Source organism: Ambystoma mexicanum, chromosome 4p, assembly GCF_040938575.1.
Source record: "Ambystoma mexicanum isolate Mex_15411 chromosome 4p, UKY_AmexF1_1, whole genome shotgun sequence".
Classification (NCBI taxonomy): Eukaryota; Metazoa; Chordata; class Amphibia; order Caudata; family Ambystomatidae; genus Ambystoma; species Ambystoma mexicanum.
In genome coordinates, this window is record NC_090927.1 from 1,243,959,934 (window position 1) to 1,243,980,729 (window position 20,796).

The 20,796-nt window shown below is 44.3% G+C and overlaps 1 protein-coding gene across 2 annotated transcripts in view; it reads left to right on the plus strand.

Annotated features, from left to right (window-relative positions):
* Nucleotides 1-20,796, plus strand: part of FAM120B (family with sequence similarity 120 member B) — a 1,542,581-nt gene that overhangs the window by 242,344 nt on the left and 1,279,441 nt on the right. For both annotated transcript variants that reach the window (XM_069606906.1, XM_069606905.1), the window contains exon 4: nt 18,734-18,835. In XM_069606906.1, the coding sequence (XP_069463007.1) occupies nt 18,734-18,835 (102 nt within the window). The remainder of the gene's footprint in view (nt 1-18,733; nt 18,836-20,796) is intronic.

Consider the following 20,796-nt stretch of genomic DNA (forward strand, 5'->3'; position numbering starts at 1 on the left):
GCAATGACATCTTACCCGCAAAAAGAGCAGATCCTACGGAAAGCCCAGACGATGGATCACATCAAAATGAATGGCTCAGAAATACATCTCTACCAAGTTCTAGCACAATCCACCCTCCAGAAACGCAGGGAGATGTCACATATAACAAAAGTACTGACGGCAAAACAAATACGTTATAAATGGACGTTCCCCTTCAGACTACTATTCACGTGGGAGGGGAAACTACAAAGGATCACCACGAGCGAGGAAGGAGAGCAGATCCTGAAATTACATGAAAAGGAGGGATCCCAGACCAATGGCAGAGAACCATCCCAAGAGAAAAGGGCCCCAAGAGGCTGGTCTTCAGTGAACGCAAAGTCGAGACGAGATACGGAACTATCAAGACACAAATAAAGATCGCAACCTCAGAACAGACGAACACTTCGCCCACCAGAATTCCATTAAAACACAGCAATTAAAAAAGTGACCACCGGCAAACACTTAGCCGCGGCGAGATGGAATCGCACTGAAATCCAAAGAGACTCTCAGTGAGGTTTAGTTACCCCTGAGATTGAGAGGGCATGGCGCGAAGGGCTACACACCCAAGCGATCATAGGGCCCAGAGCCCTCCTCAGGGAAGTTATAAGGGAGGGGAGGGGAAGTTGGGGACCACAATGGGGGGAAGGGAACTCAAAGCGGAAATGACAAGGAGCGGACACAGCAAGGGGAAGGGAAACCCACCGGCATGCAGCAAAGGATCCACACCAAGCTAACCAAAGCAAGACTCAGAGGAACACACAACAGGATGGGGCTGAAAATCCTCACACATAACATCAGGGGATTAAACTCCCCAGTCAAAAGGAAAAAAGTGGAGCACCAATTGCGGCTGGGAAAATACGATATAATAATGCTACAAGAGACACATATGCAGAAAAAAGATAAGGGGAAAATCCGACTGATTGGCTACAACAGGATGATACATGCAAACGATGGGGAAAAGAAAAAAAAAGGGTGTTCGCCGACTCCCTCAACGTCCAAATTCGAGAAACCCTAAAAGGTAAGCAAGGGAGATTTCTAGCAGCAAAAATTCAAATTGAGAACCGCCACCTGACTCTCGCAACAGTATATGCCCCCAATACGGGCCAGGGCGGTTTCTTGAAAGACATTCTGCATAAACTGGAAAACTTCTCACAAGAAGAGATGATACTGGCCGGGGACTTCAACATGGCATGGAATCCAGGAAAGGACAGATCGAACCAGAACCTCTCACTACAAGTCTTCCCGACCCAATCGGTAAGGAACTCCATGCAAAACCTAGCATTAGAAGACGTCTGTCGGAAAATGAGAGGCCCGGCCCCGGGGTACACATATCACGCCCACGTACATGGTACAAGCTCAAGAATCGACTATATCTGGGCGTCGGTGAGCCTTCTAGGAGAAATACAAGAGGTAGAGACGGGTCCCATATCAATATCGGATCAAGCCCCCATATGGATTTCATTGCTGGCCATGTGCAAACAATCTGTGCTGTTGCGATGGACCCTTCCTAGAGAAGTCATCCAAGACCCAGTGATGCGGAAATCAATCAGAGGCCACATAGAAGAGTACTTCGATCAAAACAACACCCCAGAGGTGGCCAAGGCCACAATATGGGAAGCCTTCAAGGCGGTCATGAGGGGTCATTTCATCGCTTTAAAAGCACAGAAAGAGAAACAATCTCGAAAATGGGAGGAAGAGCTTGAAAACAACCTAGCCAAGTTAAGAGAGGAAATGACAAATAAGCAAAACCAGAAATTAAAGAGAGCCTATAGACATATACAGGGCCAGCTGGAGGCGATATGACCAAAAAGAGCAGAGAACCAATTACTTCACTTGAAACGCTGGTACGCCATGAAAGCCAATAAAGCAGACAAACTCCTGTCGAGACAGCTGAAAGGCAAACAACAAAGGCAATCAGTACAGGCACCAAGAGACGGTGAAGATCAAGTAAGAACACAATCGAAGGCCATAAAAGAAATATTCAGAGACTATTTCCAAGAACTATACTCATCGGACAAACCAAACAAATTATTTAAAAGATATGAAACTCCCAACCATAACACCGGAGGAGAAAACAGCACTGAACGCTCAAATATCGGTGGAGGAAGTCGGGAAAGCTATAAAAGACTTGCCAAAAAACAAAGCTCCGGGCCTGGATAGTTATACAGCCACCTTTTATAAAACCTATGAGGGAACCCTAAGTCCGGTCCTCCCAGAGCTTTTTAACTCCTTCAAGGACTCAGCCAACATCACATGCTCAATGAACGAGGCAAAACTACTGGTCTTCCACAAGAAAGGGAAAAATCCAGAGGCTCTGAGCTTGTACCGTCCCATAGCACTAATAAACTTAGATGCCAAACTTTATACCAACATTTTAGCCAACAGGCTCGCCCCCATGCTTCCCAAACTGATACACCAGGACCAGTTGGGATTTATCCCTAACAGAACAATGCATGACAACATTAGAAGAATCACCCACCTGATTGAGAAAGTAGGGATCACAATCACGCCAGCCGCCCTATTGGCGATAGACACGGAAAAAGTGTTTGACCGCGTGGAGTGGCCCATGCTCTTCCGTACTCTGGGGAAAATGGACCTTGGCGAATCCTACATCGACATGATACGGGCCAACTATAACTCACCAACAGCCAGAATCGCGGTGAACGGGGAGCTCTCAGACCTAATAAGAATCGAAAGAGGCACAAAACAGGGTTGCCCCCTCTCCCCACTCCTCTAAGCTATATTTCTGGAACCATTGTTGACAAAAATAAGGTACACACCCGAAATAAAGGCATCACAATGGAAGGCACAACCCATAAAACAGCAGCCTACGCGGACGACATGCTGATCGCCCTAGCGGATCCGGTAGACACACTGCCCCCATTAATACAAATGATTGAAGACGTTGGTCGTGTCTCTGGCCTAAAGATCAACAGGCAAAAGTCAGAGCTAATGGTACTGGCTGGCGACAAACAGTAAACACAGACCCGAGCAGGGGAGCTACAACTCTGAGTGGCGGAAGAGGGGATCAACTACCTGGGTGTCACCCTTACCAATTAAATTAAAGGACTATATGCAGGAAGCTACCCGAGCCTGTTTGCCAAAGTGAGGAACGACCTGGACAAGTGGACCCCATTAGCCATCACATGGTGGGGCAGAATAACAGTGAGAAAAATGACAATACTACCCAGATTACTATACTACTTTCAGGCACTCTCATTCTTCAAAACACTAGTCAAAATGATAAACAAATACATTTGGCAGAACAAAACCCAGAGACTCTCCAGCATAGCACTTAACGGCCCCCAAGTCAGAAGGAGGCATGTGACTCCCACACTTTTGGAAATACTACAAGGCCACCCAACTGTGGCTCTTGAAAGAATGGATCCCCAACACCTCAGCGAAGATATGGGCGGCACAAGACCGAGCGGTGGCAAGGATAAGCCTTCAACATCTCCTGTGGATCATCACCGGACATAGGCACCAAAGTCTCAGAATCATTGAGATCATGAGCGCAGTGCTCAAAATCTGGAACAGGGCGACAAAAAAATAAATATTGACAATAAATCCGGCCCCCTTCATGCCATTGTTTGAGAACCCGGAATTCAAACCAGGCACAGAGAAAGACAAGTTCAGAAAATGGCTAGATTCCGAATGCACAAAAGTGGGGGTATGAAAACCATCAGATAAGAACATTCACGGAATGCCGTACACTGCTCGGCCTCACGGAAAAGGATAGATAGACAAATACGAGCAACTCCATCACTGGCTCTCCACTCCAAGGATAACGTTGGCGACAACGAGAGATCTAACCCCTTTCGAATCATATATTATGTCACACACAGGAGACAAAAAATTTGTTGCAACATTGTAAAAGTTCATAAATGCCCAAGCAGAAGACACCAAATGGCAATACATGAAGAGATGGGAAACAACTCTGGGGAGGGAGATCACGAGAGACCAATGGGAATACGTCTGGCAAATCATCCCCAAATGGACACGGGCGATCCAGCAGAGAGAAGCTTGGACAAAGATAATGATCCAATGGCACTGCACCCCAGAAAGACTACATCGAATGTACAACACGAAACAAAACACATGCTGGCTGGGCTGCGAAGAGGAGGGCACATGGAGACATATCTGGCGAGATTGCCCGAGTCTGCAAGGCTTCTGGTCGGAGATAAAAACCAACATGAAAGAGATCTTTAAAGGGGCAGAATTCATAAAAGAAGAGGTGTGGCTGGGCGGCTTTTGGGACCTCTGAGACAAGGCGATGTCAAAGACCCAGAAGAGAAATTTTATGGGGCTCCTGATTGCTACCTGGCTAACGATAGTCCAAAAATGGAAACAGAAAACTCTGCCATCAATGCTAGAATGGCTGCAGGGAGTCTGGCAACTCATAGCAATGGAGCGCATAACATATAATATACAAGGGGCCCGCCAAAACTTCCTAACAGACTGGGGGCCGGTGCTAGACTTCCTCCAAAGTGACTATATGCTGCAATGGTGCCCACACAAAATCAGAATACTGGACATGTTCACCTGAGGGAATATTCGCAAAAAAAGACAGACTAATAATTGGATAAATGTTATCAGCCGGTGTGGGGGAGGGGCAGGATAGGGGAGGGAGGGGGGAGGGACAATGTTCAAGTCCCACAGTTTGTTATCTTGCGTTATTAATCATAAAAAGCAATAAAAACAAGTTTTTTTAAAAAAATGGCTGAGTTGGCTCTTCTCCCCACTTTGGACAGCACGGAGTAAGGAGGTCCCTGTAGGCAAGATGACACTCTCTGGATCAAGTTCTCAAAATAAAGCAGTTCAAAACGTGGATCGAGGCCCACCTGGCGCTCCACATTAAAGTCACTTTTCCAGTGTTCCAAAAGTTACTTCACAGTTCAACAAAATGGTTCAAAGTTCAACCAAAAGTTCATGCAGGTCTCCTTCGATCGTGCTCAGACCTCTCAAAGCAAAAGTTCACATAGGTCTCCCTCTGTCGTGCTCGGACCTCTCAAACACAGCTCTTGTAGGGGTTCCCTTGCCCAAGCTTTGTTCACATTCGTTAGTGGTTTCCTTCTCCTAATTTATCACACTTTCGGTCTCCCTCAGTCAGATTCTGACCTTTTTCTGTTGTGGAAGACTTTCGCATGTGTGAGGCTTTTACTATAGACCTCCGTGGGACCACTTCGACTTTCCCTTTAACTCGTGCCATTGTCATTTGCCCCAGTGTTTCTTGGTCTATATAGTTGAATATCATAAGCACAAGAGTTCAATGTTCACTTTCCACTTCCCCTTTTGCCGGGTTCAGTCTTGATCATCATGCTTTTTAAAGTTCATTCACTTCATGGCTTTAGTACAAAACATTTCACCTTTCGAAGAGAATTTGAGTGGGCTACTTCCTTTCGACGGACCACTCCGCTCCTCTGTATCACAGGTTCCATAGTTATCAGTAATTTAGAAAGTTCATCACAGGCCTGCCTTTCTTCGTGTCTCATCCACACGCGTGTACCCTTCAATTGTAAGACATAGTGTTGCCACTTCAATCTTTCCTTAAAACAAACTGGTCTTCTATCGTGCTCGCAAACTCACCGGCTGTGTGTATTCCTTTCTGGTCTGTGCCATTTTAATTCACGAGTCAAGGTTAATACCACAGGCTTGGCATCGCCTCCCTAACTCTGTCGTTCACCCCGGAGGGTTGCAGGCGCCTTTGAAACACAATGCAGTCTTCTTGTCTGGGATTTGGCCTTCACCACGTATCTCCTGCAGGGAACTCCTGGGTTCCTTTACCCCTGGCTCTTGTTCCTCGGTCCGTCGCTCTGCTCAAGTAGGTTTGTCTTCACCCCAGAAGTCCTGCTGCTTCTAGTGTTCCAACTTTCTCTGAGTATGTTTCTATGTTGCACCTTTTATCCGTGTGGGGAGAGCTAATGGGTATCAGATGTATGTGATTAAAGTGCCTGACTTAGCCTGACCCTATTAGTGGGACATGTCCAATAAGATATGTAAGGGTTAGTCTTGTTACACTCAGTCGCCCTCTTCCTCGGCCCAGTGTTTGTGTAGAAAAGGAGGGCGGGGGAGATAGGACATCAGAGAATCCTATGAAATAGGAGGGGTCATGGGTACGGGAAAGGGGGGAATACCACTTCTCACCCTCGGTCGCCTCACCCCCACACTCCAAAGACCCCTCACTCAGGTGATCCTCCCGCATTGGTCCACCCCAGGGTCTGGAGCCAAAGGCGATGGAGGTGCCCTGGCCACCTAAGAGAGAGATCCCTGGTGACTAGTAAGTGAAACACTCTTTGGTTTCTCACATACCTAGCTCACCTTTAAGGCTTTCACGCCTATGTGTAAGGTCTTCACATTTGTGTTGAAGCATCAATATTGAATCTTTTGGGGATTGTAACTCAGAACTCCTTGGTGTGCTCGATTTAGACAGTTAGGAGATGTCTGCCTCACAGTTGTACTCACAAACCCATCCCTTTTGTATTTTCCGCTATGTCCTAGGTCAGGTCGGCCCTTATGCTGATTTAATCTTTCACATAGACTTTTAGGTTGTTCTAGAGTCTAAATAGTGAAGCATCTACATGTTCCTTGATGAGTGCAACAGCGATGATGTCCACTGTGCAAACAGAAACACATACTTCTGCTTGTAATGATGATGATGATGTCTGAGAATCTTAATTCCCAGCCCTGTATGGTTATGCTCAGTAATATTTTAATCTCTTGTCCGCTTGTATTTGTTTTTATACAAAGTATGCACAGAGTCTGTGACCTCCGCTGTGCCCTTACATCAGAGTCCAGAAATATCTTTAGCTAAAGGTGGGTTTATACCTTACATGCAGCATGCCCCACAAGCACACTGATCCTAATATTATGTGATTCAGTTTAGTGATCTATGCCTGTTTAGTCCATTACAAGGAGGGTATCCCTGAATATAGTAAAGTACCTTGCATCAGTCCAATCTGTAGGAGACGCCACAGTCAGGCCACATTCACATGCACATATTCGCACTGTGAGCGCAGGTGTCATCTTGCAAGCAATTCCATGCTGTGCGAACACCCACACCAGAGCCCTTTTTTGTCAGCACAGTCACATCTCTTTTCCCAGGAGTGTCCTCAGCTATTTCCCTATCACCATTGTTAACTCGCATGCCCAAATCGATGGGGGAAGTTTTGAGACCTAGTTTGGGAGCATGTCCTACCCCATTGGCAATCATGGACAAGCCAGAGTCCTCGATTTTAGTGGCATTCTGTAGTTTGTTTTTTCCTCAATTCTTTTGTGTATTTCTTTGTTGGATTTGTGTAGATTACTCTGTGATTGGTCAGTGTATATGCGGTTTATACATATTACAGTGGAAGGGGTCCTAGTTTTTAAATCGTACTTAATTAATATTGGTAAACATGGTAACCTGTGAAGATACTTAATGTTTCCTATTTTGATCATGATGTGTTTTTGATTGTATTCGTGGGTGGTTTGTTGTAGAAGTTGTGGTAGGTCAGAAGAAGGAGACAGACTTGTTTTTGGTATATTGAACCAGTGTTTTATTAAAATAACTAGCTGGAGTACCCAGCGTTGCCGTTGTCCTGATTGAGTGTTGTTTCATGTGTCCTGGAAGATGTTGCTCTTGTACTCTTGTCGGCAAGTCTTGCTTCAGTTTGCTCTGGCGTCTCAGGTTTCGCTTTGCATCAGATGGAGCTTTTCCAAGTGATGTTAGTTTTTTTTGTGGCATGTTTCAGTCACTCAATGGCTTCAGCACATTTGAGAAAATGTCCAAGAAAGATTGAATGATTGTGCTCTCTTCTCATGAAAGAACTTGAGTAAACTGTAACCTTGCCATTTCCCATATTTGGAGTGGCGTGATAAAAAAAGATGTAATTTATTTTAAATTCCCTTTAAAAATTGTTGAGGTTTATTACACGACACAAGCAAGTCAGGGATCTCCTTCCCCTACAATGAATGTGGCTCACAATAAAAACACTTTTATTTCTACAGTTCAGATCCTTTTTGAGAAGGCCTCCAACCCGTCTTGCACCCAATCCCAACGAATACTTAGTGCCCCACTGGACTAGGAACAAGGCCGATGTGCATTAAAAAGATATGTATTAATTTATTATTTATGTCAAATTAGAACACACAGCTTGCATCAGCCACCAATGTTGTGGCAACACAAAGACCAAGTATCCTTTTTGGTCAGGCACACTGAGATAACCCAAAAATATACAGTGACAAGAATTTCCATTTACTTCTCCCACCACTACATTCAGAGAACATTTCAAAGCGCACAAGGAAAATGAATGCAAGCAAACAGGAAAGTGACTGCACACAGAATTGTGCTTTGGTCCCAGCAACCCTCACCGCCCCCCCAACTCCCGCAAACATCTAATAGGCTTGTCTCTTTTGGATGGAAGGCAGTGGCAAGGAGTGGGAACATAAGGGAAAAATCGGATTTGGGATATGGTCCACAGAAACAATATGGGGAGCGGTAAATAATGGGAACATTTGTTTTTAGAGCACAATGGAAGAATGGGTTTTTAAAGTATTTATCACAACTGTTATGGGTAAGAACTAAAAGGACTGGAATTCATTCTGCTTACACTGAAAAGACAGGCAGGGCTTTATAGATTATCAGTCAGCATACAATGGGAAATTCGGATTTTGGAAGACATGATCACAAAAACAATAGAAAGGAGACAGGGATGCAAGGGGAACATTCGTTTTGCCACCCCTGGCACTAACACATAGGGTTTTAAGTTGATGGTCAGAACAGGATGGGAAAATCGATTTGGGAATGTTTAGCACAATTTCAGTGAGGAAAGGAAAATGCAAATGGGAATTCGTTTTTATCTTACAATGGGGAAGCAGGAACAGAATGGGAACAATTTTGTTTTGCACCCTACAATGGGACACACATGGAAACAAGGCATTTTGAATTCAATACTTTTGCAAATCTTTATGACTATAACGGCTCACAAAACACTGGGAAAAGATTGTTGGTTTCGAATTCCACCAATACAAATCCTGTGTATTCAATGGGGGAATTCATTGATTTACTCTCACAAATATGCTAAGGATCTACACAGGCAAATGGGGATTTTTCAATGGGGAAATTAATTGAAATATACAGGCAAATGGGGATTTGCAATGGGGAATTATCTAAAGCAATGCTAATAGAATACAGGGTCTACACACTCTATGGCTTTTGGGGTCTAGTTCTACTTACAGGAGAGGTCTGGACTGAACATTAGGACACTGCTGGGACAGCAAAAATGGGTCAGTCAAGGGCTGTGCTGAGTCTTCCATGGGGTCCCAAGTCAGCTTCTAAATCTCCTCGCTCCACTGCAAGCTAGGCCTCTCACTGCTGGGATGTTCCTCCATATTTGGACATCAGATCACCTCAGGGGATAGTGGGAAAAGTCCTTCTCTGAGGCGAGCTGACTTAGTTATAGTGCAAATTACATCACTGTGTCATAGTTCCAGCAGAAGGGATTGGTTAAGTGTCACTAATCCACTCCCAGCTGTGTGCTGATAGGTCCAGAGAATGTGGGAGTGCTTTGGGACACCAAGGGAGGAGACCACTTCATCATCCCACTTCGACAGGGGGCTTGGTCATATTTTTGCACTTTAAAATCTCACTACCTTGCAAATACCCTTTACCTCCATGTTTTGACAGATATGAATGCATTTTTTAACTACACCCTTTGGGAATGTTGCAAGACATGACCTCAGACAAGGAGGAATCTTCTGCAGTGATCTAAGTGATGATGGTCCTGATATTTCAATTAGGTGTAGGACATCTGACTCCTCCTCCTGATAGACCACCATAACTGTACTGTGCAAAGTTCCTTTACCATAAAGAGTAGCCTTGAGGAAGTTAATCTTGTCAGCAGCACAATAGACAAATCTGCCTCTGACCAACAACGAGGGAACTTAAGAGCCTCAACACTCATCCATGCATTTTATTACCTCTGTGTCTGTCTCTCAAACCGAACGACTCTGACGTAATCTATAGAAGCTTTCATGCTATGCAGAAATTGAATGATGAATTTGCTGTGGGTAGCTGTGTGCGTTGTGACCCCAACTGGCACTTGCAAGGGTATTTCCCGGGTATGGCATGTGGTACAGGTGCTCCCGTAGGCTTGACGTGGTGATAGCTTTTCATGTATAAGCTTCTGTGACAATTTATGAGCCCAGTTCATTACAGTTGTATCCCCCTTTTCTCAATGTTCATATCCATCTGTCTTTGACAGCACCATTTGTAAAAAAGAACAACTTTCTTTGGAACAATATCTGCCAAATTCACTTCTTCAAAACTTCCAGTGAATTTCCATTTTTCACAGGTTAGTGCAGTTCTCTTTAAAATCGTAGCTGCTTCCAGAAGGCTTCTCATATTTTTCCCAATATCCTCAAATTCTTCTTCTGCTGTTTCTTTCAGTGAGACTTGTTGTGGTTTATTTACCCTTTTGGGATTACTAAACATAATGTCAATACATTCAAGCTCTTCGTCTCTGAAACATTTGATTTGTTTTCACCTTTCCTTCTTCTAAACCTTTGTTAACTGCAATTTTCCTGTAAAGCTTTTCAGGATTCTGCATTGTTGTTGTGTTGCCTTTAAGGAGAAAATCACTGAAGATACAAATTCAACATTTGTTGCTTCGTAAAACAGTGAATTTGGCTGCATCTTACCGCTTAGTGTAGACTTTTAATACATTCACTACATGTGTGTTCCTACATATCTTGTGATATGCAATTTCCCTTGTGTGAGGGTCTCCATGATCTTTACAATTGGTAAGACGAATCTTCAATGGGTCATTTTTTGACAGTTCTACTGCTCTCTTCAAGCAGATGCCTCTGGAATCAGTTGCTATCAAATATAATAGATTTCTTGCCCAGAATGACTATAGCACAATTTAACAACTGGTCCAGAGGAGGTCTCCAGACCCTCTCACAGCTCTATAACAATGGCACCCCACTCACCTTCGAAGAATGCAAGGCCCGCTTTCAGCTCACGGAAATGGACTGATACACACACGCCCAGATTCGACACTGGATCTCACAGCCGGCAGTTCGACAAGGGGCCACGAGGGACCTTCACCCTTGGAACACACTATACAGGAGGGCCCCAGCAGGGGCGAATCACCAAGCTGTACAGTCTCCTGAAGGGGGATATGCTGACGGTCAAACCCCTGTATATGGCCAGGTGGGAGGAGGATCTGGGGCACCCTATTGAGGACCAAAAGTGGGTAGACATTTGGACAAGAATCAACTCAGCCTCTAGGTGTATCGCCAATAAAGAATGTGCATTGAAACTCCTCCATCGATGGTACTTTCCCCCGTAACGCTTGCACCATTTTCAGACGTCTATAGACCCCGCCTGTTGGGGGCAGGGTGGAGCGCAGGGGACCATTTTCCACATGTGGTGGGCATGCCTTATGGTCCAGGCCTTCTGGGAAAGGATCACACATATCATTGAAGACATCACCCACCAAAAGCTACCTATGGACCTGGAGGTGATCCTGCTGGGAGTAGCAAGACCGGAAAGTTACCCCAAAACAGGGTGCACTGCCAAATTACTTACGCAACTGCTGCTGGCGGCTAAAATAACTGTGTCCCGCAAATGGAAAACACAAGAAGGCCCTTTGTTTTCCCTGTGGTGGATTAAAATATGGGAGATCCTGTGGCCGAGAAAGTCACTGCAGTGAGAGAAGGAACCTTACACCTCTTCACGACTGCTGGGCCCCAGTTCTGGAAAACCGCAGCCAGTTCCCGGCACTAACCTTTCAGCCGCAGCTAGTGGCGTCCTTCTTGAGATTCTAGAGCCCCACGCCTCACCCATTGACGGTGTGGGCCCACAAACTATCCCTAGAACTCCGGGGGTGGCCGGAGAAGGAACATGGAAGGGCAAGGGGGAGGACCCGGGGTAAGCTACACAACGCCATGTAAGGGACAGGTCATCCCAAGTGTTTATTTGTATGCATTGCTGCAACTGAAATACAGTTGTTAAAAAATATATATATAAAATAGATTTCTTCTTTTTCCTTTTTTATTGCAAAAGAAGCATTTATTTCTGTCATACATAGATATTTTTGATCTTGTTGTATAGATTTTTTTTTCTACTTCTGTTGTTTCTTCATGGCTGGAGATAGACGGCTTTGGCTCACATAACTGCTCTCCATATAATCTTTTGCTTCGATCCATGTTTGCCTTATGAACACATTGCTTGTAGCATTCTGAATGCCATGATGCTTTTTCATTTTTCTGTTCTTCAGGTGTTAAGTTGACTTATCGTAGACTTATGTTCAATTATTCATTATTGTTCCACTCGGTTCTCTTAATACACTCTAAAACCTTTTCATAACATTTTGGATTAACCAGGGGAGATTGCTTTCTTTGTTGACATGAGATACACAAGGGAAAGTCCATTATCCATTTTCTTTTTTTGCTGATAGTGGAAGTTCTACTTTTAAATGACTTTCGATATCTGGAGGTTATCGACATTTTGACTGGAAGATGGAAACAAATTTCACTCTTAAACTGCTCTTAAATCATTTTCACATTTTCTTGTGAATTACCAGAACCTGTAACAAAATAGAAGGAATTTGTTTTTGAAATTATGAAAAATGAAATGCGAATAGAAATTTCTAAACCATAAGAGATGTCAAATTATTTTAAGGACCTTCTTTATTCAGTTTTTTATGGTGAAAAAAAGAGGTCCTTAGAAAATATTTGATAGGATCACTCTGAACAGTGTTATGTATGAAATTCTGATTTATAAGTTGTAGCGGCGGCCATCTTGGATTAATGACGTCACACAGACCCTCTGCTACAAATTCAGACAAAACACCTAGTAATATATGATTATATGCTTCATTTGCAATGCACCCCCTGTATTAATTCAAAATCCCCTGCATTCACAACTTGTAAGTTGCAACATTTTATGGTAACTGTTGTTACCTTAAAAGTCTATGATAGTAAAAATGGGCTGAATGCAGGTATTACATTTAAGTGCTTAACTATGGCAGAAATGTCTGCTGCATTACAGTGTAAATTAATTAATGACTGCATCGAGAACACAGACTTCGAATGGATTGTGTCCACACACGTATTCCTCATTTTATGATATTCGTATCCTGCCAGCTTCGCTGCTTGAGAAAGAAAAATTCTCGGCAGAGGGCACTGTGCACGAGGTCGTGGCGTCTATGTCCCTCGACGGGATCCGTACCGTGTCGACGTCGTCATCAGTATAAATAGCTTGCGCTGCGTCCGTTGGCTTCAGTTCTGTTTTTCCGATTGCTTCGCTCTCGAGAAAGGAACGCTTTGTAATTTTCTTCTGAAAATGTCGTCTTCTTTCACCCCTTCTACTCCCAAGACGGGGTTCAAAAAATGTATCGACTGCGGATCGAAGATGTCGATTACAGATCCTCACTGCATTTGTTTTTGGTGCCTAGGTTCAGACCATCGAACCGGCGACTGTGGCTCCGGTCAGTCGATGACAGAGAAGGCCCTTCGTGAGAGGAAAGGTAAACTGGCGGTGGGGCGGGAAGCTTCCAAGGCCTCCTCGAAGGCCTTGTCAAAAAGACATAGGAAATTAAGCGATTCGAAAGAATCGGATCGTCGTAAACACTCTAAGAGATCTCAATCATGCAGTAGATCGAGACGCTCTTCATCTTCCTCTTCAAAAAAGGTTGAGAGGAGACATAGATTGCCCTCTTCTTCCTCGGATACATCTACTGAATTGGTACGATGCCCGACTAAGTCAGATTCCCCAAGAAAATGGGATGAATTTAGAAGGAAGATGATGAAGGTCTTTGAGAAAGCAGCCTCGACCCCCTCAAAGAAGCCTCAAAAGAACCAGACCCCAGTCGCTCTGTCGGACGACACAGGGAAGTCAGGAACTACTGTTGAAAAATCCAGTAGTAAGGGTGAAACTCGAACGAGTCGAGTCGACGTCAAATTGTCGAAGATTCCGCTAGAATTGAGTGTCTCCCCAAAACCTTAACTAAAAAATAACTAAAGTAGTTGAAACCCTCGACGACTTCGTCGATGCCATCGGTGCCAACAGCTTAGACATCGAAGCCAAAAGCGTTTTTGACACCTTTGTCGAAGATGTCATCGGTGTCTTCGAAGACTCCTTCGATACCATCGAAGGTTTCTTCGATTCCTTCGACCCAAACTCATGTACAGAAAAGGAGATTTACTCCTTTACCTAAGTCAGACTTCTTTAAGTATATGTCTTCAATATTTGAAGAAAGCGGCTCTGAAGAAGAAGTTTCTGCTTTTGGAGTACAATATGATACTAGAGAGGTCCCAGAAGAATTAATCGATCCTGAATAGAAAATGAGAGACCTTTGTGACACCCTTCACTCTGCTAGTGGCATTGATACATCACCTGAGCTGGAGTTTGCAAAAACCTGACCCTGCAGAACATGCAGATTCAGGGTACTGGAGTCTAATGAATAGAGTGGTTGAATACATGGGCTGGGGTAGAGCCTCACCCACTTTTGATCAGGATGATTTGACTGATATATTTGATCAGGGCCCCCAGAAGGATCCAGTTCTCCCCTTCCATAGGGCACTTCAAAGAATGGTAGACAAAAACTGGGAAGTTCCTGATACAATTGCTGCAGTCAACAATAATTTTCCAAAGAAGTATAGAACTTCTAGTTCTGATCCTGATTGTTTAAGTAGGCATCCCACTCCAGAAAGTCTGGTTATTCAGGTTGCAACTTCCTCAAGACAAACAGCATATCCATCTATCCCCCCGGATAGAGAGGATAAGAAGGTGGATGCTTGGGCCGTAAAGGTCTTTACCTCGTGTAGCATGGCTCTCAAGTCAACTAATGTCACCTGTACCCTGGCCAGGTTCACTCATACCCTGTGGGACTGCGTTTCGGTGGCGGGTGAACATATTCCAGAAGGCAGGAAAGGGAAGGCTTCCTGAATTTTGTCAAAGACGGAAAGGAGGCAATGGGGGAATGTCTCCAGTCTGGACTGGATACTGCTGATACTATCAGCAGATCCATGGCTGCAAGCACAGTGCTACGCAGATTTGCGTGGTTGAGGAAGTCGGGGTTTTCCCCAGATGTGCAGGCCAGACTTCTCAACATGCCTTTTGATGGCTTCAGGCTGTTTGGTAGTAAAGCTGATGAAAGCTTAGAAAGACTACAGACCTCAAAAGCGGCAGCTGAATCTCTTAGCGCCTCCATGCGACAGCCTCAGAAACCTTATGCGGGCTCATCTTCCTGGAAAGGTCGTTCTTTTCGGTACTACTCCTCTTTTGGTAGAGGAAGAGGACAGGCCATTCAAAGAAGCAAGAGAAATGTCGCTCGTGTGGATGAGGAAAAAGTGCAAAACCAGCCTCAGGAACGGCATCTTTGCCCTCAGCCGCTCTTGCAGCCGCCTCCAAATCACTCTGAGGCCTTATCACACAATACCCCGGTGGGAGGCAGAATCTCTCAGCATCTGAAAGAATGGCGGGGCATTACTTCAGATGCTTGGGCATTGGAGACAGTAGCTCAAGGTTACTGCCTTCCCTTCCTAAAAAGGCCTCGGGACCATCCACCGGGAACCAACTCTGTCAAAATTCCAGATACGCTCCCGTTGCAGGACATTTTAACCCTGCTAGAGAAAGGTGCAATAGAACAGGTACCTGTAGTGGAGAGGTACAAGGGTTGGTACTCCTCGTACTTTCCCATTCCAAAGAACGACCGAGGATTGAGACCCATCTTGGACTTCAGAAACTTGAACAAGTTCCTCAGGAAGGACAAGTTCAAGATGGTAACCCTTTCTCAGATCCTTCAGGCTCTCCAACTCCAAGACTGGTTGGTATCATTGGACCTTCAGGATGCTCACTTTCATGTGCCAATCAATCCCAAGCACAGAAAGTACCTGAGGTTGGCGGTTGGCGGTTCTCACTTTCAGTTTTGAGTTCTGCCATTCGGGCTGACCTCCGCCCGAGGGTTTTCACCAAAATGATGGCGGTTGTGGCAGCGAGTCTCAGGAGAGGGGGAATTCATGTCTACTCCGACCTGGACGATTGGTTGACTAGAGCGTGTTCTCCCGAACAAGCTCAGAAACATTTGTCGATCACCTGTTACTTCCTTCATAAACTGGGCTTCTCCCTCAACTTCACTCCAATGGGCCCTCAGAACTCAGTGGTCCCAATTCTTGGGGAGTATGTCGGATCTTCTTCAAGTCCCGAGCGCAGTTGGTCAGGATCTACTATGGTGGGCCTGCAACAACAACATCCTCAAGGGAGAATCTTTTTGGCAACCATGGCCGGAGATAACAGTAGTAACGGACGCTTCACTCACGGGATGGCGAGCCCACACCAACGAGCTGACAATCGGCGGATGTTGGTCTCCATCGGAGTCCAAACTACACATCAACCTATTGGAGCTGAGGGCAATCAGACTAGCGCTGAAGGCCTTCCTGCCCTCTGTACAGGGAAAGAATGTCCTGATAATGATGTACAACACGGTGGCCATGTACTACCTCAACAAGAGAGGAGGCGTAGGGTCACTACCACTGTGCAGAGAGGCAATGCAGCTCTGGATCTGGGCAATATGAGAAGGAATCTCTCTATTGGCAGTTCACCTAGCCGGAGAGGAGAACACGGCGGCAGGCGCTCTGAGCAGGCAGAGCACAGTCTCCCACGAGTGGGAGCTAGCTCAGGAAGTCCTTCTGGAGATCTTCACCCTGTTTGCGACCACGGTAAACCGGAAGTGCGAAAAGTACTGCTCAAGGGAATTTCCTCTGAGAGGAGCTCTAGGAGATGCGTTCATGGTGGACTGGAAGTTTCCACTTCTGTACACGTTTCCTCCAGTCCACGTGATTCCTCAAGTAATCAGGAGGTTGAGAACATTCAGGAAAACCATGATCCTAATTGCCCTGGATTGGGTCAGGAGGACTTTGGTACCCGGACCTTCTGGACATGTCCATCTGCCCTCCAATACGTCTTCTGCAAAGAGAGGATCTTCTCTCGCAAGGGGAAGGTCAAGTTCTCCAGAGGTCAAGACACTCAACCTTCACGCATGGTTTCTGAGAGGTTGAGATACAAAGATTGGGATCTTCGGATGATGTAATGGAGATTTTGTTTTCGGCCAGAAGGCCAGCAACAAAATCTTTGTACGGGTGTCATTAGAATAATTTCAGTAACTCGTGCAAAGATAAGGTTGTTGACCCTTTTCAATGTGGCACCCCAATGGTGCTCTCTTTCCTATTGCATCTAGCCTATTGCATCTAGCCAATCTGGGGCTCCAGATCGGAACAATTAAAGGATACCTAGATGCGCTGTCCATTTTAAAGCACTCCTCGGGAGAGGTTTCTTACTTCAAAATTCCATTAATAATTCAATTCTTGAAATGGCTTACTAATGTATACCCTCCAGTCCCCTTTCATGTCGTCCCCTTTCATGTCCCAACTTGTGATTTAAATCTAGTACTTAAGTTTCTAACTTGTATACCTTTTGAGCCTCTGCACTCCTGTCCCTTGAGGCTTCTAACATTAATGACTTTCCTTCTTGTGGCCTTAACATCAGCCTGCAGGGTTAGTGAACTACAGGCTCTCTCATGTCAACCTCCATATACTACTTTTTACAAGGACAAAGTGGTTCTTAAGGTTAAACCCTCTTTCCTACCAAAAGTAGTTTCTGACTTCCATTTGTCACAAAAATTCATATTACCAACATTCTATCCTCCTCCTCATTTGGGTAAAGAAGAGGAGAGACTGCATAGACTGGACCACAAAAGGGCTCTCAGTTTTTACATTTCAAGAATGTCAAAATTACATCAAGATGACCAACTTTTTGTAGGTTATACAGGTCAAAAAATTGGGATTAGCAGTGACAAAACTCACTGTATCACGTTGGATCATTCTGGCTATAATTGAGTGATACAGATTGGCGGGAAAAGATCTACCGGATGGGCTTCAAGCGCAATCGACTAGGTGGATGGCTACTTCTGCGGCTTTGAAGAGGGGAGTCCCTGCAGTAGATATTTGTTCAGCTGCAACATGGGCATCAATGCTAGGTGCCTCTTCTTCCAATGAGGGTTTATTTGCCCAGGCGGTACTTCATTCTGTCCATGAGAACAATAATAAGTACTCCCACCTTCAAAATTACCACTGCAAAGGGAGTCTATCATAAGATGAGGAATACTTGGGAGGACACAATCCATTTGAAGAACAAGTTACTTAAACTGTAACGTCTTTCAACTGGATGTTCCTTCCACGTATTCCTCAACGCCTCTCCCATCCTACCTCGCAGTACAGTTTAAGTTACTTACACTTTCCTCTCACGAAGAGTCTATCAGTCATGAGGCACGCCTGGGTGTTCCTCAAATCTTTCCTTGAAAAAACAGAGCTGAAGCCAACGGGCGCCGCACAAGCTATTTATACTGTTGGTGACGTCGACACGGTACAGAGCCCGTTAAGGGACATTGACACCACAACCTCGTGCACAGCGCCCTCTACCGAGAATTCTTTTCTCCGAAGCAGCAAAGCTGGCAGGATGCGAATATCATAAGATGAGGAATATGTGGGAGGACATCCAGTTGAAAGAATGTTACAGTTGGTAAGTAACTTGTTCTTCTGTGCCATTTGCATGGACGTGGCCTCCCATGTTCTTAGCAGCAGAGCGGTTAAAGAAAGAAATGTTATACTATACTCAGTTTACCTCCCTTTCGAAATGCATTTTTGGTAATTAATCCAATGTTCTCTTCTTCAGGTACCCCAGGGTCTTGTCCTTCAATCAAAGAGTGGTTTGTATATCCTGGGAACCCGCTGCAGCACCCAGAGATAGTGAAAGCAGTGCAACCTGACATGCCAGGTCAGACAAAAAAAACACATACTATTTCTTTATGTGGGGTTTTTACTGATATATATGCTGCTGTATGCCAGCATGAGGCTCCTTTAGGACTAACATTATTAGCAACAAGAGATTTGTTTTTGTCAAAAAGCATTCCACCCACTTTCTCCAAATCCATCTCTATCACTTTGATTGTGTTTTGAGCAGCTTTTTAGCATGGGGTTTTTCCATAGGAATATTTTTTTTATTTTCGGTCCAAATATCTTCAAATTGGCTATGTCGACTTTTGGCATGCACCTAGATTTCAGTAGGAATTGGTGCACCGAAAAAGAAATGTTAAAAATAGACTTGTGCAATTTTGAGATAGTAAAGATTTATCTAGATTTGACGCATGCGCAGAATGAATGTGAATCTTTCATACAAATTGTACAAAGAGGCGTATGAGTTTCAAAGTTCGTAAATTACGCAATCTGAAAACTCACATCAATGTTAAGGATGACTTTGGTGTCAGTTTTCACACAATGTAAATTGCATATAAGTATGAACTGTAAAAGACAGGTAGGCTTCTTGTAGATATTAAGAACTCATATCAAAGTTAGAGTTCACTTTAATATGAGCTGTCATTTGTATAGGAGGCTTAAAGTGCATGAGCAGAATTAAGGTACATTTTATATACTAACTATACATATATGCATAGGAGAGGAACATTTTGTATATGTACACTATAATAATACACTATAATAACACACAATCGTATTGTGCATGCTCCTACAACGCATGTTTCTACGACACATGCTCCTACGACACGTGCTCTTACATCGATCCTATGACATACACTTTTAATGGCATAGTCCTACCACACCTCCTATGATGTGCACACTTATGACACGCGCTTCTTTGACACTTGCTCCGTTCACACGAACTCCTATGACACAAGCTCCAACACACGCTACTATGACACATCCTGTTAAGACACAAGCTTCAACACACACTCCTAATATGCATCTGCCTATGACACACGCTCCTACAACACACACTCATATGACACGTGCTCCTATGACACATGCACCTACAACAGATGCTCTTATGGCACACTCTCCACCCACATGTTATCCTGCAACATATCCTCCTACGACACACAGTTACACTACATACTGTTACAACACACACTCCTATAAAACTTGCTCCTAAGATAACACATTTCCCACACACACTCGTATGTCACACTCCCATGGTACAAACCACACATACTCTTACAATACATGCACTTACAACACCCACTTATGACACACTTACACCACATGCTGTTATAGGTGCTTCTATGACACACACATTTTGCTCATATGACACATGCTCCTACAATAAAAAGTTCTACGACACACGCAGATGACACGCACCAAAAAACCTTTTACAACGCACACTGTTTCACACACACTCATGATACACTTGTACCACATGCTGTTATGGTTTTACGGAAAATGCTCAGAATCAGTGTACACCTTTTATATAAAATGCGCACTTAGAATATGTACATTACACATGCTGAGAATAAATGTACAGCTTCTGAATTTGTATATTCTATACAAACTGTATAAAGATTCAAATGAGTTTCACAGTTCGTAGATTGGACAATTTACATCTCCTGCAAACACGCATCAAAGACAAGTGTGGTAAGTCAGAATCAGGAGACGGACAAGATGGCAATTCTATGAGGTCTTATAAAAATAATCTGCTCTCCAGAAAACCTATCCTAACCTAATTCCTATCTCTAGCACTATACAACTATGCAGAACTTAATCCAAAAGTATCAAAAGGGCCTTCTACCCAAAGGGTGGAATGGTTGCTGTTTTCTTACCCCACAGTAATGTCTCTGTATTAGAAGAAAGGGCTTCTTGACCGATGTACAGTTCCACTCAAAGCAACAGCAAATGTCTCTTCCAACTTCCCCCCCTGGAATTAATTCTCAGTCCTTGGTTAGTCTC